This window comes from Medicago sativa, chromosome 3, assembly GCF_051527215.1.
Source record: "Medicago sativa cultivar Bolivia chromosome 3, Bolivia_mono, whole genome shotgun sequence".
Classification (NCBI taxonomy): Eukaryota; Viridiplantae; Streptophyta; class Magnoliopsida; order Fabales; family Fabaceae; genus Medicago; species Medicago sativa.
The window spans coordinates 102932088-102959348 of NC_140751.1; the positions used below are offsets into that span (position 1 = coordinate 102932088).

A 27261-nucleotide genomic window follows, 5' to 3' on the forward strand; every position below is an offset into this window, starting at 1 on the left:
TTCTCATTCTCATTCTCATTTAAATTATTTCACCTGCTAATATGAATGATTAATTAGTGGTTATATTATACGAGTTATCAATATTGAATTCGTAATTTCTCTCTTAAAACTGCCTATGTTACTCAAAACTAAATAGCATTCATACATTGCAAAGTCAATTTAAGTTATTTAGTTTTAACACTTAAGTTACATAATAATTGTAACGTACTAGTCTTGTAATTTTTTTCTTTGGCATCAGATTCATTTTTGAAGCCATGAAACGTATACGCAATTACCGTATCTATCGTTGTAAAGTTCAATTTTTTTGGTAATCCTAAAAAAAATCAGAGTTTTTATGGGTTTCTTGTTATATGCATCAAACAAACTTGGCTCATTTCATCTTGCATTATGAAATAGGTTTTCAATTTCTGGAAGCCATTATCCGTGCAACAGAGGAGGTGGAAGAGTTAGAGTAAAATCTAAGAGCGATCTCATTCACCTGTGGTAATTATCGAGTTTCATATCTCATTTTTTACTTCTTCCTTTGGTTTGGGTTCAGATCTCTTTTTCAACCAAAATTGTCAAAAATTACATTGTCTCCTGATCAAATTTTGGGTTGGAAACTCATAAACTCAGGAACATGAATGAGTTTGAACAACACTAACGAACTTGGACGGAAGACTGATAAAAAGGGTACTACACATTGATGACTTCGGACAATCTAATGCAAAAAAGCTTAAATAATGAATTCATCACAATTAAATAACTTAAAATCACATGATGTATTTTGTCTATACTTATATAATCAATAATCAAAGCATATAGAAAATGTAAAAAAATAAGAGTTTATAGAAAATAAATACTTAATTGATCTCTTTCTATAAGTGCCCCTAATTCAGTCTTTCATGGTAAAGATATCAAATGACCACTGGCTCGTTGTTAGGGTATGTACCCCCTTTGTGATTATTGTGCTGGGCTCATTTAAGGTTCTTAGGGCAGCTTTAACGTTGGAGCTTACTTGATTGCTAACTAGCCACTATCCATCCATATCTTAATTATTATTTTTTAGCATTTGAGTGTGCGGACATGTCCTCTGTTGTAGTTTAAATCAAAGACACATAACCTATTTAAGCAACATCAATTCCTCATTGCTTATCAACAAAATGGGGTCATATATAAGTTGCTTATTGTATAATCACCATTGGAGTAAAAATTGGTTAATGTTCTTATAGATTGCTTAAGCAACTAAAAATATTTCTTTCATTGAAGATGTGGGACTATTTAATACACCCCATCACGCTCAGGTCTGGACATATGAAGCGTGAATATAAATGGTATATCTTAAAAATTGTGGTTGAGTGTTACAAAACACCACAAAACCAGTTTGTGAGATGACTTTTGAACCGATGATTATGATTGTCTCCGGTTATAAACACATTTTCAGACCATATCTTTATTTGATATGAGACTATTTAACACTAGCCAAATGCGGAAATGAAATTCTTCATATAATATTTAGATGACATTATATAAATGTTAGTATAATTAGTATCGTATAAAAAAGGTATAATTTTAGACGTGGGGAGCCATAAATAAATGTCGAGAGTGAGTGAGTATTGATTCATCTTCATTCTTAATTCCATGGCCACCACAAAAGTTTTTAAAAAGCATTAAAAACTGGACATCGTTTCTTGCATGATAAAATGATTTATTAAAATAATCAAAATTACAAAATCTGATAGGGAGACAGATGGAGGAACAAACAGGCATTGCATTGCTTCAAATCCATTCAACTTTAGATACTTCAGAAGCCTGAGGCAAGCATCTATATAAGCAAAAAAATAATAATCATGAGTATGTAATTATAAACAATATATAGAAACATGAACAAAAAATAGTGGCATGGTACATAATTTGGTGCTACAAATTAATGAAGAGAAACATTACCTTATGATATTTTTTTTTCTTTTCATCAAAATTGCTAATTTGCTACACTTCACGTGGATTTGTAATTTGGAATAGGAACATGACCAGACTCAATGTGTTTGAGATCCTCCAAGAGTAGCTCATAGTGTCTCTTAACTTCCTCAACTGATTTACCACCAACTGCTTTTGCTACATTTTGCCAACGGTCAGGGGTATCCTTATCAAATTTTGCAAGTGCTTTTTCAAACAACTTGTTTTGTTTTGGAGTCCAAATTGAATCACAAGGCTTGTGTTTGCTAAGGGAACTTGAGGCCATAATTTTAAGTACTTAATGATTTAATTTAATGATCTAAGAAAATGTAAAGAAGAAGAATAAGAGAGGAAGGTATATTATTAACTTGCTGAGTATGAAAATGCTTTGGTGGTTGCTATGCTTATAAATGGGTTGAGAATAGTGGGTTATAGCTAATAAGAGAATCTGAATAGCAAAAAGTTGAAAAACCTTATGGCCCGTCTGCTTTGGAACCACAAACTGAAGAAGGACAAGGTACAGCTACAAGCCAAGATGAGAGAATCAGTTTCCAATGAATCAGGTTCCAGATTTCAATTCTTTTTTCCTTTTACTCATCATATATTACAAATAAACTTATTCACCTTGATTTAGCTTGATAGTGCTAAAAGTTAAAACTACGTAACTATGTAGCACCGATGCTTCAGATCCAAGACATGTTGATACGACTCGATTTAAGCGGAGATCACACTCCAGAATTTAGATAGAGTTAGAATTAATAGAAAATGAATTGATCATTTTTTTCATTTATTCTTATCATGATGCAAATTGTAATGCAATGCTTATATAAGCAGGTACATACTACTAGTAAGATAGTTACATCAACCATATAATATGTAGCACTATTACCAAACAAACTAATAGAGTATGCCTTCAAGGTTCCTATCGCATGTCCAATGTTCAACACGCTTAGGTGTTAGAGGCCGACACAATACAAACATACGTGGCATTCAATCACTTCTATTTTCTCAAATTACTAACAATGTTTACATGTCGGCATCCGTGCCATGTATGTGTAAAATGTAAATGCTTCATAGGTTACTAATGCTTGCTTAAAAGGAATTTTACAATTTCACTTCAACTAGACAAAGCAAGTACATCATCAGGCATCAGCCACCACTGGTGCTATATGTTGAACTAGTAAAAAGTGCAGACTATGTTATTTTATTCAGTTCTCAGATTTTTGGAATTGGTTTTTCGGATCTTTTCTCCCAATTACTACATTCCAAAAGGTTCTAGCTGGCTATCTGAAACATGTGAATACATATACCAAATTCATCTGCTATCTAGACTTGTGATAGTACTATTTAAAATATTTATTGGTACTTTTAATATGATTTCGGATTTATGCATAGTTGCGTAGAATTTCATTGATAGGGTAATTTTTTTACACATGTCGAATCATATATTTATGTTGGATATTTGTATGTTGGTTTCACTTTTGCCTAAAACAAATATTCAAGTGTGATGTTGGATATGATGTTCCAACATCCTGGCACGGTTCAGTGTGCCCTGTTTGTGTGGCTTGTTTTTCGGAAGCTTTATCTATTTAAGTAAACCACGCCTTTTTCTCTTGTTCACCAAGTAACGTATTTTCGTCCAGAATCAGTTGGGAGATTTGTTCCTAAAGTATAGACAATATTTTAGGAATCTTTGGTGGTGTTTTGGTAGTTCCTAAAAATGTTCATACTTTTTAGGAGTTGCTATTTTTGTTACTTGTAAAGTGGATCTGCTCAAGGATCTGCCGTGTTTTGTTCTGAAGCCCAACAAGACTATTTGATCCGTATTGCTTCAGTATTTATACAAGACTTCAAGACCTAATTCAACAATTCAAGCCGTCATTCTAAAAAGTCTAGTTTTAGGGTTTTGAGTCTTTTGTGTGTCTACTCTTGTATCGTGTTGATGCAAGTTTAGTACTGTTTTATTGTGAGCCTTTCTTGTATCATCTTGATACATGCTAAGGACTGTTCATTGAGTTGTAAACTCGTTGTGCTACACCAAAGCTTTTAAGCAAGGTCGTAGTTGTTTTGTTTGAAGGTAACTTAATCTTTGTATTTGGTTTTGAGTCTGATAATCACAGGGGCTGTGATTGACTGTAGGAAGTGAGATGAGATCTCAGATCTAGGAGTTCCTAGGTTGAAGTCAATACGGGTAGGTCGTCTAGAGTTGTAAACGAGGAGTTTGCTGTGAAACTTAGAATAAAAACTACACTAGTGGATTTCCTTCCTGGCTTGGTAGCCCCTAGAGTAGGTGACGTTGCACCGAACTGGGTTAACAATTCTCTTGTGCCTTTTATTTTTCTTGTGCCTTTTATTTTTCTGTTCTTTATTTTCCTTGTTATTTTTGTTTATTGCTAGCACGATGTTCTAAACATCTCATTCAACATCTATTATATGGTGTTGGAACATCGCATAGAACATTCTGTTGCTAGTGTGCCGGAATTTCAATTTCTGTTGTTTTCTTTAATCACTTCTGCTGTAGAATTTCCAATCAAGCTATTAGCCTTTGCAAATCGGATTAAAGTTGTTTCATACACCTAGAAGCAAATATAAGTTAACTTTTTTTAAATAACCTCCTAGTATGTTGATCTTTATAAATATGAGTTTCACTTTAATATTAAAAATATCAATGATTATGTTGTATATTAATTCAGATAACTAGAGAAAGTCACATCCCAAGAATTTCCAACATGAGGAAACATAGCAGCTAGCTATCAATCAGGGAGGTTTTCCAAAGTCATTCTAATCTGATGAAAATTTTCAAAACGGTCCCTAGTAGATGGAAAGTAAAAACTCTTCTTTGTTTGGATAATTGTTAGTTTCGCGGAGTTCTTTTTGTGTGTCGAATATTCTTTGCACTTTTTTCTAGTTGGTGGGTTAAATAAAATTTTGCTATTAAGAAAAAGAAAGATGAAAAGTAAACAGAAAAACTAATGCATTCTACTCCTTAGGATCCAAATTATACAACATTTTAATCATTTCACATAAATTAACAAGTATAATTAATGTTGTATGAGAAAGAAATTATAAATCATTTTACAAAATTATTCTTTATTAACGGTATAAGAAAGATAAATTAAATAATTGAAATAAAAGAGAGTAAATACTAGTTTCTTGTATACCAGAAAAAAAAAAACATTTAATGCTTCATTGATATCGTAAAACGATTTAGAATTTATAACAAAGTTTTTCACCAAAAAAACTTATACTTTGTGACAGGAGGAGTATTTTTTTCCTTCACAAAAAGTATTTATGAAGTTTGAAACTTTAAGAGATTAAATTGGTTGTCGCAATCATGCCACTCAGGGAAGTTTTACTCCATTTAAAAAATTAATCTCAATTGTGCGTAAATGATATCCTGTTAAAAAGATATTGGTTGTCGCAAATTTCTGAGTGGCTAAAACGAGTCTTTAGTAGAATTTAAGGATTTTTGCTTCCAAACAAGATTTTTCATCCCAATTTTTTTTTTTTGAAAGATTCATCCCAAATTTTATCGTTCTTATTTCCATACCACCCACTTTCTTTTCTGAACACATTAAGGACTAAGGAGTGTGGCTCCTTTGCTTGGTAGGCAGGATGGGTCAAATGTCTAGCAAAAAGTTAATTTTGTTATGGTGAGTCAAATGTCTAGCAAAAAGTTAATTTTGTTATGGTGAATCTTATTCTTAAAACATTAAAGTACTAACTCCCATGAGTATTTATTTATTATTTGGTTTGGAATAAGGAGCTAAATCTCAACAGCAAAATACAAAAACAATTAAGTGAATTATGTTTTTTTTAATGTAGGGCCAGTTTGGTTCAGCTTCTGCCCAGCCAAAAGCAATTCTCTACAGTGCCAAAAGCAATTCTAGCCAAAAACAACGTGTTTGGTTTGGCTTTTCAGAATTGCTTTTATCCTCCAAAAACGACGTGTTTGGTTTGGCTTTTCAGAATTGCTTTTCAGAATTGCTTACACTTAAGTGAATTCTTATCCTTCATATGAAAACACTACATGTAGTCTCTTAGAATTAAGATCCTTGTTGTCGGGTTCAACTATTCGTTAAGTGAGTGGATTTTAAATCAATTGGCGTGTCTATGATTTGATGGAATCTATGTTTTTGCAGGACTGGTCTGAATTTTTCTGATATCTTTCTCATTTTTTAGCTGTATCAGTCTGATTTTGAGCTGGTTTGGTGCCATCAGTTTTTTGGTTCGATGGCAATTTTGTATCTCAACTGGCAGCTGCATCTTTGCTTATTCTTTCATTTGGTAGTTTGTTGTAATTGTGGCTCACTAGCAGTTCTCTTGTCTATGTGATTTGGTTGTGTGTGTGGCTTTTTTCTTTCTGTTCTTAATGTGTATGCCACCACATTTCAAACTCTTGTATTCTCTCTTTTGATCTATTCTTAGCACTCCTTGTGCATAGCATAGATCCTTTTAATTTAATTTTGCCTTTTCAAAAAAAAAAAAAGACCCTTGTTGTCTGGTCCCAGAGGCCATTTGGTATGAACATAGTGTAAATTTTGGATTTACATCCTTTAAGGTTGCCGCACACGGAATCCCTACACTTAAATTTTAGAGTAAATTACATTCCTATCTCCTCAAAGATGCTTGAATTACACCCCATCTCCTCTTATGTTAAAATATACACTTCCCTCCCCTCTTATTCAAAACATATTAGAAAATATTTCACTTCCCTCCCTTGAGAGAAGTTTGAATAACATTCCACTCCATTCTTATGTTAAAATCTACGCTTTACTCTCTCAATATTTTTTTATTTCTAATAATCTAGCAAAAAATAAATAGTCTAACACACTTTGAAGAAAAATAGTATTACAAGTTCATTTTAATATAATTAAATTTGAATACATATTTTTCGCTATTTTTTATTCACAATTTCATTAACATATAGTTTTAAACCCTTTTATAAAATATGAAACAACCCAAAATAAAATTAAAATATGTGAAAAATAACTAAAGTCAATTAAGTAATGCTTATTTAAATGTGAATTTTATACTCCAAAAAATAAAATTAATAACAAAATATTTAAATTTAATTATAATTCACATTTAAATTATAAAAAAACGAATTTATGTTTTTTAAATCATGATTTAAAATTAGTATATATTATAAAAATATTTATTTATGTTAAAATAGATTAAAGTGTAGTGTATATTTAATTATTAAGGGAGGGGGTTGAAATTCAAGCATCTCACAAAGAATGGGAGTATCAACTTTACTTTTCAAGGGAGGAGAGTGTAATTTACTCTAAATTTTATTGGTGTATGTTCCACTTTTAAAGTTAACAAAATTGATTTTAAAGGTGTATAATTGATTTTGTCATATTTAAATGTCATCAGATAAAATTAAATTTGTCTCAATGTTTACTTCTAACTAAAAGCTAAAATTTTCTTAAAATAAAAACTGAAAGCTAAAACTTAGGGCTTTTGTCTTTAAAATTGACCTTGTTTTAATTTATTCAATTCAAATCAATTAAAATATAAATGTATCTAAACATAAATCAGTATAACACAATTTTATCCTGATTTAAACTTACAAAATCAATTTTAATGATCGCACAACCCAACACAGACTCGTTCTGCGACATGACATTTAGGGGATGTTTCACGTAGACATAAATAGGAAAACGCATTGATTTTAAAGGTGTATAATTGATTTTGTCATATTTAAATGTCATCAGATAAAATTAAATTTGTCTCAATGTTTACTTCTAACTAAAAGCTAAAATTTTCTTAAAATAAAAACTGAAAGCTAAAACTTAGGGCTTTTGTCTTTAAAATTGACCTTGTTTTAATTTATTCAATTCAAATCAATTAAAATATAAATGTATCTAAACATAAATCAGTATAACACAATTTTATCCTGATTTAAACTTACAAAATCAATTTTAATGATCGCACAACCCAACACAGACTCGTTCTGCGACATGACATTTAGGGGATGTTTCACGTAGACATGAATAGGAAAACGCATTGATTTTAAAGGTGTATAATTGATTTTGTCATATTTAAATGTCATCAGATAAAATTAAATTTGTCTCAATGTTTACTTCTAACTAAAAGCTAAAATTTTCTTAAAATAAAAACTGAAAGCTAAAACTTAGGGCTTTTGTCTTTAAAATTGACCTTGTTTTAATTTATTCAATTCAAATCAATTAAAATATAAATGTATCTAAACATAAATCAGTATAACACAATTTTATCCTGATTTAAACTTACAAAATCAATTTTAATGATCGCACAACCCAACACAGACTCGTTCTGCGACATGACATTTAGGGGATGTTTCACGTAGACATGAATAGGAAAACGCATGAGCTCAAGTAGTTCGTGCTTCGTATAGGGCCAGGGACGGACGTGTTAAGGTCCTGGTGTGGCAAGTGCCACACCAAACAAATCCATTTTTTTTAAAATTATTTTTGTTAGAAAAAAATTTAAACTAATGTAGTGCATTTGATGCAGCACAAAGAGTATTGTTTGCCTCATATTGTTCATTTATTTATATTATAGTTTGGCTTTGTGAACTTGCAATGTAGCCGATGTAGGAATTAGTATCTATCTATGTTTTACAAAGCACATGCATATAACATGAAGTATTTTTTTGACATATAGAGAATGAAATTAATTATTTAATTTAACATTAATAAGAAGTAATATAAGTTTTTGTGATTATCAAACTATATTTTTTGTGCTGCTTGTTGAAAAGTGGTTTTATAAAGACCTAAAAATTGAGTTTTTATTGTTAGCAACATATGTTTGTCAAGCTACTATTGGCTTTTGACTACTAAAATTGATTTTATATTATTTGAAATTGAAATTGAATCAGGATGAAGAATATGTACAAAGTCAACTAAGTAACAAGATGAGCGATCAATGGTTAAATGATCGTCATGTAAAGTATATAAAGAGATGTTCTGAGAACAATTATTAATGATGTAATTTTATCTCATTTTCAACAAATGAAACATATAATATTTTTTGTAATTTTGGTTGCTACAACTAATTTTAATATAATCTCTTATTAAATTTAGTTTTATTTAATTATTTGATAAAAAATTGTCCCCCACCAACATTGTAAGTCCAGATCCACCTCTGTATAGGGCATAGACGTTTTGTGTAAGAGCAAGTTGAGCATTAATATTTTTAGTCTAGCGCGTTAAAAGTGAGTTTGGAGAAGACGTGAGATGATGTCAAAGAAAAGCTAACTAAGGTGTTCTGGTTTTTTGTAATGTATTTGTGACAGCATTTCCACGATACAGGACCATTAAGACATGGAAGTTTAGTCCATGCTACTTGATATTTTGAGTACCGGCAAAATAAAGTATTTATAGCTGCATTGAAAGAAAAAAACTCACTATTTTTTTGTTTTCTTTGTTCTAGCAAAGGCAAAATAATGAAATATACAAATTTTCAAAAGAACAAATAGTGTTTTACATTATCTTAGTTGAAAATAGTGAGATAAAGGCATATTCAAAGCGTTCATAATTAAATAATATTGATCGATGTCATCATTAAAAAATAAGTGAAGAAAGGGATGTCTTTTGTCTAATTAAGATATATATATATATATATATATATATATATATATGGGGTTTGCTAGGATACACCCACTAGTTTTTATTAAGGTGTGTTTTAGCAAAGATATAACTAAAAAGTTGTTAAATACACCTTAAGGTGAATGTTAGCAACTCCTATAGGCATTTGCTAGGATACACCCACTTATTTTTTAGAAGGTGTGTTTTAGCAAGTTATAACTAAAAAGTAGTTAAATACACCTTAAGGTGTAGCTTGCTAAAACACTCCACATAAAAACTAGTGGGTGTGTTCTAGCAAATCCCTATATATATATATATATATATATATGTTTATTCATTTCTATGGTATGGAGTATGGGCCATTGATTTGATTTCTTCTTGGTGCTGTTCTGATGACAATCAACCTACCATTTATTGTGGTATAACTTAAGATACTTAGTTTGGAAGATGGTATATTGTATGGCAAATGAAACATAACATGTGTGTTTGTTGGGGAGGGAGGGAGGCAGTGATCTAATGGCAATATTAGTCAATTAATTAAAGAATAACTTCAAGTAATAAATTTAGTTAAGAATCACATGCCAATTTGTTGTAAACGTGACTCAAAATTGGAGTTTTGTATTTGTCAAAATCGGTGGCCGAATGGTGCAATTCGGGGCTCGATTTTTGCCTGCTTTTGGAGCATTTTGGTACGTGAGTTTTCGGCGCCCGATTGATGAAAATCGGCAGCTGATGTGTCGTAGCAACATAAATTTGAAACGTATTTTTATGGGGTAGATTTATTCCAGTTTTTTGAGGAATACTTTCACTATAAATATAAACCTTGTATCAGATGTAAACTTTGAGATAGAGGGGGCTGAAACAAGGGTTTAGAACTCAACAAGAAAACTAGAGTTTGCTCTTGGCAACAAACACTGGGGTTGGGGTTGATTCACCTTGGGAAACACTATTAGGATTGAGTCTCTTGATCACGGGAAGAGATTGAGACTTTGGGTAGAATTAAGCGGGAAGAGATTGAGACTTTGAGTAGAGTTGGTGGCTTGATGCACAAAAAATATACTATCGAAAATATCATTATCATTGTCTAATAAATTACCAATTTGCTCCATAAATTATCACTGTCTCTCCAATTTGATCCTCAAACTATAAATATATAAGTGGTCTATTTTCAATTGATCAAAAAAAGTTAGTCCCAGATTAAAAAAAAAAAAAAGTTAGTCCCTAAACTTCCTCATCCGCTCACAAAAAATAAAAGTTAGTCCCTAATTTTTTTTTTTTTTAGGAACGTCCCTAAACTATTATTGTCTATCTTACTTTTAAGGAAATTGAGTGACTTACTTGATGAGCTAAAAATTGTTTATGACTGTTTTTTAACAAAGTTTGAAACTTCATATTATATTTTTATAGTTTAGGTACCAAATTGAAGATAGAATGATAGTTTTGAGACGAAATTGATAGTTCATTCTATACTAATTGGGAGGGACATTGCAGTTTGTAGAGGTCGTTTGTAAAGGTTTGAGTTCAGACCTTAAATTTTCTACTTATTTATTTTAAGAGATGAATTTCTAACTACTAAATTGTTTAAAAAAAAAAAACTTAAGTACTTCATTACCACTCATATATGACTTATCCGACACGAGAGATGAATCTCTGCAGTTGCACGTCGAAAATAACATATTCATATAAAAAAAGATACATTTCTTCGCGTGCATTTGACGTTATTTTCATTAATAAAATACATTACTTTTGTGTGATTATAACAAACTTTAAAATAATTGAAATTTGACAAAAAAAAAAAATTGTTGACAAAAACAAAACGATATTCATTCATTCAAATCGATAGAGTACATCAGATACAAACATCGCTAAAAACGTAAAGGGTGAATTTGCGAACAAACTCACAACACCCAAGTTATTAGCATAAAACGGCAAAATGCATACAAAAAATATGATGAAACCCAAGTCACCGAAATTCACACGCTTCCGGATCTGCAACGTTGACGCCTAAATCATTTGTTGAATTTGTAATTGACTGATGCCGATCTTTCAATAGGAACTAAACGAACACCGCGACAGGACGCGAAATCAAACGTCGCACAAGACGACGAACAACACAACGCCGCACTTAGACGACGAAATCACAAAAAAAAAACACAAAAGAAGAAACTTGATCTATGTGAAAACCACTTATTTAGATTGAAAGAAAAAAGAAAAGAGAAAACAGATGTAGAGGGGTGATTCTAGGTCAAAAAATGACCTAAAACCATCTCTCCTCGATAAACGAAGGGGAAATAAAGTTTAGAGAGAAGTTGGAGTTTCTCTCACTAGAAAACTAGGGCCGGCTTTAAGGGATTACCATGTCTGAAATTTGACAAAATTAGTTGTGAATATTTTTAGTGAAAACAACACTAAGAGCACAAAAGTAAATACATAAGCTCTGTGCATTCTATCGTCAGTAAAGTTTTGTCCATTCTCTTTAGAAGTTTTTTTTTTTTTTTTTGTTAAAAAGAGCATAGTTTTAAGGCTAAACTGCACTTTTCATCCCTAAGTTTCAAAATGTTGCGATTTTGGCCTCCTATTAAAAAAAATTAAAATTTGGCCCCTTGCGTTTCAAAATTGCTGAGAAGACGCCACGTGTCCCAAAAAAGGGGCCATAATCGCACCTATTTGTAAAGATAAGGGGTCAAAAAGCATATTTCCCTTATGTTAGGGGGTTAAAAGAGTATATTTCCCTAAACATGGAGGGTCACTTTTTAATTTTTTTTAATAGGGGGCCAAAATTGCAACATTGTCAAAGTTAGGGGGTCAAAACTGCAGTTTAGCCTAGTTTTAAAGTACAATTATGATCAATCAAACAACTAGGCTTAAAATCAGTTCTACCAAATAATAAATCTACTATACTATATAGGAAAATTAATGTCCCTTGAAAATACCATTTTGCCCCTATTAGGGGCATTTTGGTAATTTAATTATTAGTGAGTTTTTTTTTGAAACCAATGGCCTATGAAATTCCATTTTTGCCCCTAACCAATTTTTTTTAATTATTTTCTAATTTTTATATTTTTAATAACTTTTAATTATTTTCCAATTTTTATATTTTTAACTATTTTTCAATTTTTTCTCCCAAATTCAGTTGCTTCTACATTGCCGTTGTGGGAGATTAAGGTATCGTTTGACCCAACTTTTTTCAAATTTCTCTACATTTTTAAGGAGAAGTTAGGCCGAATACAATATCAATTAAGTACTTACTAAAAAAAGTACTTTTTTTGAACGCATAAATGGAATGAACTTTGACCAGAAGTTGTTGAATGTTACTTTAAAAAACTACTTCTCGACAATTTATTTCACAAGCACCTCTTTTCAACCCACGCTGAGAACCTTTTCTTTATTTTTTAATATTATATTTCAATATGTTTTTTTTCTTCCATTTAACTTTATTTTTTTAACCGTTCCATTGATTTTTTAAGGAGATTCCATTTAATTTTATTACCTTTTTTCAAAGGAATTTTATTACCTGTTTCTTTGCTGAGAGACATTGAGAGATGCATCAAAAATTTCATTTGGAGTGGGGACATCACTCAAAGGAAACTTGTTACAGTGGCTTGGAAGAAGCTTTGTAAACCATATGCTGAAGGAGGTTTAGGGATTAGATCCCTAATCAATATTAATGAGGCTTCAAACCTTAAGCTTTGCTGGAACTTGTTCAATTCAGATGAAATGTGGGCCACCATCCTCAGGAGCAGAGTTTTTAGAGACAGGAAGCATATTGCTCATCATATTTCTTCATCCATTTGGAGCAGTGTTAAGAATGAATACTCAACAATCATTGACAATTCAAATTTTTTATTAGGTAATGGTGATGATATTTACTTTTGGACTGACAGATGGTGTGGTCCTCCTCTTTGTGAAATTCTGCTGATACCTGATCACATTCACAACTCTCTCACCTCTAGAGTTTCTGATTATTTGTTTGAGTTTCAATGGATCATCCCTTGGCAACTTCAGCTGCAATACCCCATGCTTAAACAAATTGTTGACAATGTTACTATCCCTTTCGAACCTAAACCAGACAAACTATTGTGGACCAACTCTAAATCCGGAGACATATCTCTCAAAGATGCCTATCAATTCAAAAATACTCAGGCACCAAAGCTTCATTGGGCCACATCTATTTGGAGTATTGATATTCCCCCATCCAGATCTCTAATAGCTTGGAGAATCATGCATGACAAAATGCCTACAGATGATAAGCTCAAGGAAAGAGGCTGCAGCTTCGCATCTGTTTGTAATCTATGCCTTAAACATGAAGAATCAACATTTCACTTGTTTTTTGATTGCCCCTATGCAAGGAAGTTATGGAACTGGCTTGCTTGCACTCTGAATTTCAACTTGCATTTCAACAGTATTGAAGAAATCTGGCAGGTTTGTGATAGAAGATGGAATCCCCAATGCAAAGTAGTTATTACTGCAGCTTTGGTTAATGTTCTTTCAACTATCTGGTTTGTGAGGAATTCGGCTAGATTCAAGGATAGGTTAATTCACTGGAAATCTGCAATCTCTCTCATCTCCTCAAATGTGACTTTGTCTGGTAACAACTCTAAAGCTTTTTCTAATTCTTCTATGACTGATTTTGTCATCATCAAGAAGTTTAGAGTGAACATTCATCCTCCAAGAGCCCCTCAGATCAAGGAAGTTTTGTGGCAGCCTCCCATCAGGCACTGGATCAAAGGAAACACAGATGGCTCTTCCTCAAATATGGTTGCTGCCAGTGGCATCATTTTTAGAGATTCTAATGCAGACTGCTTGCTTTGCATATCTGAAAACCTTGGTACGGTTTCTGCTTTCCATGCTGAATTATTGGGTGCAATGAGGGCCATAGAAATAGCCTACCAAAGAAACTGGTTGAATTTTTGGTTAGAATCAGATTCCCTGTTAGTGGTGAATGCCTTTACAAATAGTAACATTGTGCCTTGGCAATTAAGTAACAGATGGTCTAACTGTATGAAGCTTGTTAATGACATGAATTTTGTAATATCCCACATCTTTAGAGAAGGAAACCAATGTGCAGATTCTCTTGCAAACTTTGGCTTGACAATTCAAGGATTGTTTGCTTGGGAATCTGCTCCATCCTTCATTTCTAGTTTTTTGGTTCAGAACAAGTTAGGAATGCCTAACTATAGGTTTGTTTCCTTTTGAGGGTTTGGCTATATCCCCCCTCCTTTGTATATTTTTTGGTTAATGATATACTTGGTTGCAGTGTTTTGCTGTAACCTTTTTGCAAAAAAAAAAAAAAAAAAAAAAAAAAAGGAATTTTATTATCTTTTTATCACTTATATATTTAATTTCAATATCGTTTAATCATCACAATCTCACAAATATTTTTATTCATGTTGTCATTTAATGATCCCAAATATTTTTATCTCATTTCTTCATCCTCGCGATTATATACACTTATTAACGTTTAGAGTAATATTTTATGTCCGTCTGTCTGTTTTTTTGTTACGCTAATGCATATAATTTTCTTAGTGTTGCTTGGTTGAGTGCTACCTCACCAATTTTTTTAACTATTTTCCAATTTTTATATTTTTAAAAACTTTTAACTATTTTACAATTTTTTATTTTTAATTATTTAAAACTAAGTTGATGGTTCATGGTTTTTAAGGTTTATATTTTGACATATTACAATGATTCACAATTATCCGTCATTTTACCATCTATCCTTTCAATGTAATCTTCCAGACTGAATATTACTAAGCATATGTGAAGAGACTGAATATTGCTCAGCTGATATTACTTTTTTGACGTCAAAGAGATTTTTTATTTTTTAACGGTCAAATTATTAATAACCAAGTTCCTACACAAGACGCTAAAGAGTTTAATGTGTTTCTTTCGTTCATTTTGTGTCATGTAAATATTGGTGTTAATCCCTTTTTGGTAACTCTATGACAGTAGCGCTCACTTTTATAATTTTAACTAATATGTAATTTATGATGTTTTCCTGCTCTTGATAAAGCTTTCATAAATATTTTGATAAAGATTTATAATTTTTGTGCAATATTTATTAATTTGTTCATTTTTCCTTCGGAACAATTTTTTTACAAAATACGTTACTGAACCCCATGCCTTAGACCATGCATCACAAATATTTGGATTATGCGACCTTCATTCTCAAATTTACGAAGAATGGTAATATTCCGTAATTTGAACATCTCTCCTTTAAAACAAGTTTTTTAAAAGTGCGTATAATTCACATGAAAGGACTCGATACTAAATTGCCGTTAATATCTGCCTTTGCTGTAGATCATGTGAAATGATTTATATACGTTGAAACTGAAAGGCAAAATGATATAAATCAAGTAGAGAGGCATTCAACTATTTGTCTGATTCAGAAGTTTGTTCACCTGAAAGGACTGGATACTAAATTGCAGTTAATATTTACCTTTGCTGTAGACCATGTGAAAGGATTTATATACGTGGTACTAAATTGCAGTTAATATCTGCCTTTGCTAGGGGTGGCAATAATACCCATGCCCACGGGTACCCGTGGGTAAAATCCGTCACGGGTATGGAGCGGGTAGCTAAACGGGTATCCACGGGTATAATAAACGGGTATTTGACTACCCATTATTATATGGATACAGACACGGATTGGATTGTATCCATACCCACGGGTACCCATACCCGATAATAAATTAAGTAAATTACTAATATATCTTTATATATCATATCTTATTACTTAAAGTTGGTACCTTATTGAAGAAAATTTTACCGCCCACCTAAAAATCCTCAATAATAACCTATTTTTATTTTAAATTTTTTTAATTCATCTTATTAAGTTCACCGTTTCCACTTCATTCACATCATAAAGCATATAGATTATATAAGAATCATGAATTTTCTATGAATTATGTATGATATATGAAATTTTAAGTGGATTATGTATGGATGTTTAAAAGTTGAAGTTTTTTGATAATTAAAAAAAGTTATTATTTGTACCAAAAAATAAATAAATTCAAAACTCCATGGGTACCCATGGATACCTCAATACCCACGGGTACCTGTATAGTGGGTACCCACGAGGATACGGGGCGGGCACGGGTATCATATTTAGCCAATGGGGCGGGTACAGGTATCATATTATCCGTACCCATGGGTATCCATTGACATCCCTAGCCTTTGTTGTAGATCATGTGAAAAGATTTATATACGTTGAAGCTAAAACACAAAATGATATAAATTAGGTAGAGAGGCTTTCAGTTATCTGTCTGATGCAGAAGTTTGTTCAACTGAAAGAATTGGATACTAAATTGCAGTTAATATCTGCCTTTGCTGTAGATCATGTGAAAGGATTTATATATGTTGAAGCTTATCTGAAAACCTATCGGTTTATATGTTTATGTGTTTTTGGGTCTCTGTTTGTGACAATCGTAAAATCTTGAAACAAAAGCAATAACTGTAATTAAGCTATTTTGGAAAATCTGCTGATATCTGAGATTCAAAAATATCTTTTTCAAGTTAGATTAAATTTAAAATTGTATGCATGTTGACTATGGAACTTTGTTACGATTTAAAATACTATATAAAAAGATTTTAAAGCATTTGGATTAGAGTTAGTGATGAATTTATGTTAAAGATGGTCATGGATATCATTTGCTTCATCACTAACTAACTATGTTTCTGTTTGTGTTATTTTTGTTTGCTATTCAATCATGATTTTCTTATTTCTTTTTGAAACCAGTAAGATTATTGGCAATTTCTTTAGGTGAATATACTTGCTAATTTAATACCGTTATAGCTGTTGTTTTCTGTTTATGGTTTTTGACTCAAATTAGTGCTTATATCTAAGTTTGCTTGATTTTCTGGTTTTGTTGTATATACAGAGTATAAAGGCAATTGTTGGAGTTAAATTCTGCATTATAAGAATTCTGAATGTTACATGTAAGATGTTAAAAACTAATATAGTTTCTTAATCGTTAAATTACAGTTTAGTTCTACTATTGTTCAAATCCAACTTAACTTAACCCTTTTTTACGTCAATGTAGGCTAGAGTCTGTATTCAACAATGTTGGAAATCCCTCCCCGAATATGAAGGGGTGGGTTGGTAATTCCACCTCAGGTGCGTTGGAAATCCCACCCCGAATGTGAGGGGGTGGGTTGGTAATTCCACCTTAAAATTGCGATGCGATCTACCCCAAGTTGCCTTATGTTGGCTTGTCTTTGAGGGGGTGGATTTAGTCCCACATCGGTTAGATTGGAAGCTTGATCAGAGTTTATAAAGAGGAGGCACTCCTCACCATACAAGCCGGTTTTGTAAGGATGAGTTAGGCCCCAAATTTCAACAAACAACACTACTACAATCAACACCGCAAAGAAATCAACTTCAACTCTCCTGGATTGCTTCTTTCTGATGAAGGAATTAACTATGTCACACACTTTGGCAAGGATGACATGGGGGTGTACATGGGTAATGGAATCAAAATTGCCAAAGTTGCCAAAGAGTTTGGACTTTTGGTTCCAACCAAGATTAGGCTCGACTACGAGGGCATCAAAAAATTGCTTCTTTCTGATGAAGGAATTAACTATGTCACACACTTTGGCAAGGATGACATGGGGGTGTACATGGGTAATGGAATCAAAATTGCCAAAGAGTTTGGATTTTTGGTTCCAACCAAGATTAGGCTCGACTACGAGGGCATCAAAAACATGTATAAGCTGACACAACTAGGAATAATTTACATTCCAACTGTTTTTCCCGCAGGAGTTAAACAAGAACCCATTGAGATCATTTCAGACGATGACACTGACACTGAACAAACAAATGGTGAGGATGAAGCAAGAACTAATAATCAAATTCAGCCAAATGCAGGTCCTGTCAACAATTTGCAAAGAACTAATGCGGTGCATTATCATCACTTTGAGAAGGATGTGGCAGCAGCTTTAGCCTCCATTGAAAAACAACAAGCCTTGGTACGTCAAAAACCATTCTTAATAAATCTAGCATCATCTACTATTGTAAAATAAATACGTCAATCTATTAAAAATAACAAATAACACATAGAATAAGACTATGCAAACTTACCACATATCCTCTGTTACATTAAATTCAGAAGGTGTTATAATTGTAATATATTAATGTCTCATAACATCAACCTTAAAGAAATAGTTTCTATTCAAGCAATCTATGTGCCTTTACAGTTCCATTTTTGATTTCATATAGCATTTTCCAAATCAAATATCCAAAAAAGTCTTGAAAAGAAAGTGTCTAAGGATGACTTTAGAAGATTTGGAAACACACAAGACATATAATTGCAAGGTTAGGACTGCTGGCAAAGGGAATGCTGAGAAAAATTTAGGTGGTGAATGGTTTAACTTCGTCGTAGAACGCGACTTACATGAGGGTGATAGGTTGATCTTTGATTTGGAGGATCCACCAACCAAAATGTATGTCAGACACATCCGCGGCCAATAAACAACAAAAGGTACTGATTACTTTTGAAAGAAACATGTTTCTTTGGTGTTAGGATTGCAAATCTATTTGCTTATACATTATTCTGTCCTCTCTTTATTGCAACAGGAATCTCTCTCTGCTTATGCTAAAAATGATTTGGATCTAGCTGGGAGCTGCACTTCTGCAAATGTGTTAACAATGTACAATTTGTATAATATTTCGATGACTATGTGTTGAAACGATGGTTTGGATATAATAATCCAACCCTTTTTTGGTAATCAAACTTAAATAGGTTTTTGACTATATCGCAACATCTATATTTTGACTGCATTACACTATATGTGCAATAACAATGGTTGCTATGTTAGTTGCTATGTTAGTTCATTTCCATATTTGAGAAGGACAACAGTGCTCTATGATTTCAACAATACTCCTTAGAATCAGTTCACTTTTAACCGTTAACAAATGCGATTGCCAACAAAATTATCCAAAAAAAAGCAATCCACCCCGTGCGAAGCACGGGTTGACAGCTAGTTGTTTAGTAAAAACCAAGTTCAATTCTTGTATCGAACATTTATTGATTAAACTTTATTTATACCTTGATCGAACTCCGATAACATAAGCTTTTCTCTAAGAATCGGTGAGTTAAAAAAATAATATATAAAACAATTACAATGATTGTGGTTGCGATGGAAAATGATAGAATAAAATTATTTTGTAATTAAGCATAATTATATATATTACGCTTAATTACAAAATAATTTTATTCTATCAGAAAAACAAATATGAATAAATATTAAACCCAATCAATATTAGCTATAGTCACGATATGAGTGTGATCACAAAACAAAACCTTACAACATGAATAATGTTGTTGTGTCTGAATTGCGATATATATCTGCCTGCCGCCATGAAATGCATGCATTTACCCGCCAATCCATGAAGCTTTCAGTGCAAACATAATACGTCAGGGAATTGGAACTTGGATCTTCAAACATGGATGGAGTCAAACTTTTCAACCCTTTTCTCCAATATTTAATTTTTTTACCATTAGTTATTGCGTGTTCAAACATGGATTAACATTTGTTATGAACTACTAACAAATACGGAGTATTTATTTATTTATTTATTAAAATGAACTACCAAACATTTAAATAATCGACTTATTTAACACACATATGTATATTAAGGAATGACCATAAATAAAGCAATTAATTTTTTTTACTAAAATATACTTATTAGACATTGGTGTGGAATACAATGACTTGTAAGTAATCTACATACTAATTAGATCATAGAATCGAAAAAAATCATTGCAAGATTCTTGTGACAAAAAGTTCATGCATGCTACATCACATATCCTCTATTTAATTGGATAATTAACCTCTTTTTGAGTCGTTAATTAACCTTCTATGGTGCTGGGAAATTTGGAGTTTTCAATGTCGTGGCCTGGGACACTTGAATAAATGTCAGTTTGAAAACACTTTTGGGGAGTGTATACTTGCAGCATGCAAGTGATGCTAAAGTAGCACCTTCGGTCAAGGACGGAGTCCGAAATTTAGCTTAGAGGAACCGAATTTAAGAGTATAACTTAGTAAAGAAAAAACAAATTTTCATATGTATAATATATTCAAGAAATTTAAGAAATTATATGATATATCAAAAAATTATAAGAAATTTCAAAGATATAAGAAAGATGAGAGGCTCGCTTTAGTATGACTAGACTAACGAAGATTTTTGAATAGTAAAGAAAGAAAAAAATGAAACGACAAGATGCAAAGGTAAGAGAATAAATTCAAAATAAAATCACGAGCACTGAATCATTGGTATGAGACTGTGTAAATAACACCATAAAAAATTATTCACGAAATTGCAACAAGGAATCATAAACTGATATTCGTTAAGGATTAATGTTTTTTTTTTTTTTAAAATTGCAAACAAAACTTTGCTTTATTTTTCATTGTTATGCATTAAAAAATACTAGTAATGTAATTAAGCTTAGAAATTGAATGTTCAATGCTAAGTAAATTGAGTCAAAAAAAAGTTCTTTATACAATATCATATAAAGTTCATAGAAAATAAATATAGTGACGAAAAAATACAATAACATATTAATATGAAAAAAAATTATAAAAATCTAAGGGGAACACTGTTGGTCCCCCCTTCTATCTCCATTCCTACATTCGTTGATATCTATAGAAATTAAAAGATCATATACAAAATTACTAAAACGAAAATCCATTTATTCAAGTGTCCCAAATTTTCTGTTTACTCGAATGTCAATGTAAAAACTAAAAATGTATTTCATTAAAAATAACATTTGATTTTTTTTTAAAAGTAGTGTAGTTAATATATTTTTTTTAAACCTGAGACCTTGAGGAGGAGCACACTCCCAAATCTCAAGCCAATACCACTAGACCAACCCAAACAAGTTAGTCTAACTAATATACTCCATCCGGTCCTTGTTATAAGAAACAATTGACTTTTTTGGTTCATAGAATAATGAATGTATCTTGTTATAAATATAGACTAGATACATCACTTACACAATGAACCTAAAAAGTCAACTTTTTCTTATAATAAGGACCGAAGGGAGTATTAATAACTGAAAATGATGTATTTTTAGGAAATACTATTCATTTCTTTGTGGGATCTTAAGTGGAGGAGGCATGTTTTGTGTGGGAATGTGTGATCTTTGGGAGAGCTGTTTGAGGCTCTAGAGAGTCCAATTTTCGTCGAAGGTGTAGACTTCATGGGTTTGGAGCAATGATCCTTCCAGTATTTATTCAGTGAGATCAACTTATAGTTTCCTTCATATGTGAGAGCTAGTGAGGTGAATATGTGGTCAGGAGAAATGGTCTAACATCTTTTTAAGCGTGTGGGAGTCTTGGTCTCCTCTCAAGATGAAGGTTTTCTCATGACAATTGCTTCAAGATAGGATTCCGACTCGCCAAAATCTATATTCAAGTAGGATTATTGTTGACCTTGGGGGTATTTCTTGCGTTTTATGTAATGAGTATGTAGAGTCATCTTGTCATTCTTTTCTTAGATGTCCTTTTTTAGGTCAAATGTAATATCATGTGCTTAAGTGGTTAAGGTGAGAGTATGTTTTACCTTCAGATTTAGCGAGTATTCTTAGTATTTTGTTAGACTTAGGTGGGGAAAAAAATGAGAGGTTATGTTTCTTATTAATCTGACAAACTATTGTGTGGTCCTTGTGGAGATCATGTAATACTTGCATCTTTTTGGGGCAGGAGTAGTATGTGAGTGGGATCATGGACCCATTTTATCTTGTGGTGGATTTATCTGGGGGTTGATTGTGTTTGAGATTATGTTCTTAGTCTTCCTCCTGTTCGGTTGGGGTTGGATGTTCCTGATAGGAGGTTAGTTGGTCGTTTGGTGTTATTTTAGTCTTCACTCTTGTTTTTTGTAGGAGAGATCCTTTTGTTTTGTTATCTCTTGACTATAGTACTTGTTGCACTCATTATCTGTATCTCTTTATACTCTTTCAAAAAATTATCATTTTTATTCATATATACTCCCTCCGTCTCTATATCTAACCACCCATTTGACTTTATTTTTGTCCCTAAATGTAAACCCTTTTTCAAATTATTAGATGCATTTATTATTTTTTTCCTAAACATACCCCTAATTAATACTACTCCCTAACTTGTTTTGAAATTTAAAAAGTCAAATTTAGAGCCCGTTTGTTATAGCTTTTTTAAGAAAATAATCACTTTTTTTAAACAAATAATCACTTTTAAGAGTTTTGCATCCGTTTGTTACAGATTTTTAAAAAAATTAGAATCTAAAAAAAATCTAAAAAAGCTTCAAATGAGAAGCTGTTAAGAGCAGCTTCTCAAAAAATAGATTTTTTTAGAGGAGAGAGAAAATATGATTTAAAAGATTGAACTAATTTTGTAACAAAAAATCCCTTTTATATAGTTGTATCCAAACAAACTAGATTATTTGTTTTAAAAAAGTGATTTTTGTTACGGTAAACAAACACAAAATAGATTCTGATTTTTCACAAAATCTCTAAAATATAATCTCTAAATTATTTTATGTCAAAATCACTTTTATTTTAATCTGTAACAAACGGGCCCTTAATACATATACAAACAAAGGACAATATGACAATATTAACACACAAAACAGACATAATAATTACATTGTCAGCTTTTCTTAAGAAATATGAAAAAAGCAAAGGGATGTAAGATTAAGGGACGGAGGGAGTACATATATTTGTCATTAAAATTCATTTCTTTGTTCATATTCTTTGCCGAACATGTCTAACACAAGGGAAATGCGTAGTATAGCGAATTTTTCTCTTCACGAATTTACCCCTGAGCAATGTTATTTAGTTGCACATACACCACTCTCTACATGATTGCCACAAAAACCAGGAATTAAAATGTGAGCAAAAATTATGTTGTCTTTGAGTAAATACACCTTTGTGGTATCCTTCAAAATTTCGACATTTAATTTACTACAATCGGGAGGTTAGCTTACTTGGTTGAGCTAAAAATTAAATGCGTATTAAGAAGTTAAAGGTCAAAGACAAGAAAAAAAATATTCCCTCCGTTCCTTAATGTAACCTCCCTTTGCTTTTTTCACATTTCTTAAGAAAAGCTGACAATGTAATTATTATGTCTGTTTTGTGTGTTAATATTACCATATTGTTCTTTGTTTGTATACTCCCTCCGGTCACATTTATAAGCAAAAATTAACATTTTAGATTCATTGAATGACTAATGTATATGGTCACATTTATAGGTAAGATACATTAGTTATTAAATGTATCTAAAAAGTTACTTTTTGCTTATAAATGTGACCGGAGGGAGTATGTATTAAATTTGACTTTTTAAATTTCAAAACAAGTTAGTAATATTAATTAGGGGTATGTTTAGGAAAAAAATAATAAATGCATCTAGTAATTTGAAAAAGAGTTTAGATTTAGAGACAAAAATAAAGTCAAATGAGTGGTTAGATATAGGGACGGAGGGAGTACTAACATAACAATTACTCCCTCCGTTTCAAAATGAGTGTCGCTTTAGCCAAAAAAAATTGTTTCAAAATGAGTGTCGCTTTCAGTTTCCAATGCAATAATAACTTTTTCTTTTCAATTGTACCCTCCAATTAATACTCTGCACACTACTTCCAAAGTATTGCTTTTAAAACTAACCAATAGTTAATAAGGATAATTTGGTAAAATAACCATTATCTTTCTCTTAATCATTGCATTTCTTAATATGTGTGTAAACACCTAAAACGACACTCATTTTGAAACGGAGGGAGTAATATATTAACATTTCGCATTCAAATTATATTTTTACTATAGTGATTATCAATAATTTGATATGACTACTAACATTCCTAGTGGAAAGTGATTTAGGAACGAAGCTAGTACTAATTAGCATTTACCAAAAAATAGTTAGACAACTATATATGCTAATTCTGTGAGCAGAGAGTGAATTTGGTGCAAAATGTACGCTGAGCTAGTAAATTGGTATTGGTATTTAAGAAGAGAGAAGCTAGGTATGAATCTGGGTACCGATCATTTGCAACTTGCAAGTGGACCAAAAGGTCCAAGGGAGCTACTATATGGATAGCAATTAACAAGAGACTTCTCCATGCCCCAAACTTTATGCTGGCTACTGAAAACTACAGTTTATTAATTTATTTATTTATTATATTAGGATGATCCTGCATGAACTAGAATTTCCCATACATATATTGGATCTGCTGCTCTTCTTCACCGTATATGCCATATCTCCATCACCCAATTATTAATCTGCAGGCTCATATACATATATAAATTAGATAAGATAAGAAGCAGGCTTTACAATTTTTTTTTTTCAACATATTGTCATTGGATCATTTTTGGAACTCTTATTTCAGGAACAGTACATTCGCAGATTCTATGCAGACTATATATAAAAAATGGTAGATATTTATAAGGGTTGTTAATCATTTGGTCGGAAGTTTGATCTTTGAGCGGTGCATATGAAAAATGTATGTGTGTGTATGTATATATATATATATTGAGTCAAATAGGAAAATAAATGTTGTGGGATGTCAATCACTTAAATAAATCTCAATTACATTAAGAGATTGAGTACAATCATGAAAACATGTCAAGATTGAATGTCTGCGAGATATAGGTTCAATGTATGATTTTTTTTAAAGGACTATGTATGATTTTCTATTCTATATTTTATTATGTGTGTTGTATATAAGCAAGTATTTTCGATGTTTTCTGCAATCTGAAGAATTAAACTTAAGTCGTCATATCTGCCATCTATCAAATAATCTCTAAATCTAATTTTTATTAAATTACTAGATACATATCTTACTAATTTATGTTAAATATAAGTCCTCGTGAGCTTAGCTCAGTTGGTTGGACAATGCATAAAATATGCAAGGTCTGGGGTTCGAACCCCGACAACTACCAAAAAAAAAAAATACTTCTTATAGTAAAGATCAATTTGTTCCTTAAAAAAATTTGCAAGACCTAAATTAGTCTCTAAAATTAGTCTCTAAAAAAATAAAAGTAACCTTTGGTCCCAAAAAAATAAATCAGAACAAGTTAGTCACTACCTTCTTTACACTTTGTGTGGTAGAGGTTGCGATGAATGTATGCTTCTGGGATATCATTGTTGAATCCAATAACAAAACACTTTATAAATGCGATGAAATAGAACATAAAAGAGGTGCACAATTTGGGGGTATATTTTCTGGGCAAAATAGATAATTGTGTATCTTTTCTGAAAAGAACATTGAGGAAACTTCTTAGTGCTGGAATGAAATTTAATTTGGTATTTTAACATTAATTTTTTGTGATGGATATAGTTTGAACCCCCGACCTTTGCATATTTCATGCATTGTCCATACCAACTGAGCTAAACTCACGATAACCAATTATTTATAGTATAAATAGAGATAAATAAATACAAATTATTTATTTTTGGTGTAAACTAAAACGTTGTAGTTTAAATTCATTTTGTTTGGTATCTTTATTAAGTAAAAAAAAAAAGTAAAATCAAGATGAATCATTGTTATTTTACAAAATTACAAACTGTAATTTTAATAAAATCGCCGTAATTTGTTTGATATACTCCCCAAACACGCATGTAATATGATTTTTGATGCGCCGCACTTGCTCTTCCAATTTTCCCTCTGCCTCCCACTAAAGTTTGTATGACTCTATGAAGAACGTCTTGTTTGATTGGATCAACAGAATTAGGTGCTGACAGAACGAACATGTAGAAAGAAAGAAGGGGAATAGGGATGGTGACTTGAACCAAAATAAAGCTGTTTGATGGCCCATTAGGTCGTCTGATAATGGAAGTTGTTCTCATCCTCTCGGACTCCTTCCTACTCCTGTCACTCCCTAATTATTTATTTTTGCTCACCTTTTCCCTTCCTAATTATACGTTGCTTCAAGTTGCAAATGGCAGCACAAATTTGCAAGCAAAGCATGACTTAGACATTTGAGTATTCATTTCAAGTGCTCGTGATCACATGCCTCACACTGACCTCTTTCAAGGCATCATCATATTATCTCACATTTTACTCACTAAAGCTTGCAACAACCATGAGACTTGGATACATATATGTCTTCATTGAAAACTTAACAAGTTTTTACAAGTGATTGTATTTTTAACAATAAAACTCAATTATAATTCGGGATGAATTTAATATTATGGACCTCTTAAATATGATTTAAAGGTGGACATTCAATTCACCGTATTTAATAAAAATTGTAGGGTCTACCGTTGAACCGGATCGATATTACACAAACCAAAAAAATGGAATACATTAATATGGAGCTATAGAAAGCTTTAAAGGTAGATTCTTACGATTTTTATTAAATTTTAATAAAATAATACTCCCCTAATTACAAGCATTTTTAAAAAATATGTGTTAGAATATAAACCTTTTTTCAAATGACTACTATTTACAACCATTAAATTATAAAGGTTTTTTTTTTTTTTAATAATTTGGGGTAAAAGATTTTTTTTCCATTAATAGTATATACAAATTAAACTCTTTTGTTCTACTATAAAAAAGTTTACTACATTTCTATTAAAATAAAGAAGATAATTATATAAAAAATTAAAGTAAAATATTAACTAGTGTCCTTGAAGGATATATATATATACACCATCCGGTCACAAATATAAGCAAAAATTCATATTTGAGATTCATTCAATAAATGATGTATGTTGTCTACAGTAAAGACCACATACATCATTTATTAAATGAATCTAAAACATGAATTTTTGCTTATACTCCATCCGT

General features: G+C 31.6%; 1 protein-coding gene and 1 long non-coding RNA gene across 2 annotated transcripts; one reads left to right on the top strand and one right to left on the bottom strand.

Annotated features, from left to right (window-relative positions):
- Positions 1–1573: 1573 nt before the first annotated feature.
- On the bottom strand, positions 1574–3938 carry LOC146943159 (protein RADIALIS-like 4). The gene is made up of 2 exons (XM_085757267.1): positions 1927–3938; positions 1574–1804 (listed from the first exon to the last, which is right to left on the bottom strand). The coding sequence occupies exon 1, from the start codon at positions 2219–2221 to the stop codon at positions 1976–1978; it is 246 nt and encodes an 81-aa protein (XP_085613393.1). The 5' UTR covers positions 2222–3938; the 3' UTR covers positions 1574–1804; positions 1927–1975.
- A 14344-nt stretch (positions 3939–18282) lies between these two features.
- Positions 18283–19260, top strand: LOC146943160 (uncharacterized). The gene is made up of 2 exons (XR_015032966.1): positions 18283–18476; positions 18727–19260. It is a non-coding gene; the product is annotated as an uncharacterized LOC146943160 (long non-coding RNA).
- Positions 19261–27261: the final 8001 nt, after the last annotated feature.

Excerpts from the sequence above, each read along its gene's own strand:
- LOC146943159 (XM_085757267.1), bottom strand. The coding sequence starts at position 2,221 with ATGGCCTCAAGTTCCCTTAGCAAACACAAGCCTTGTGATTCAATTTGG.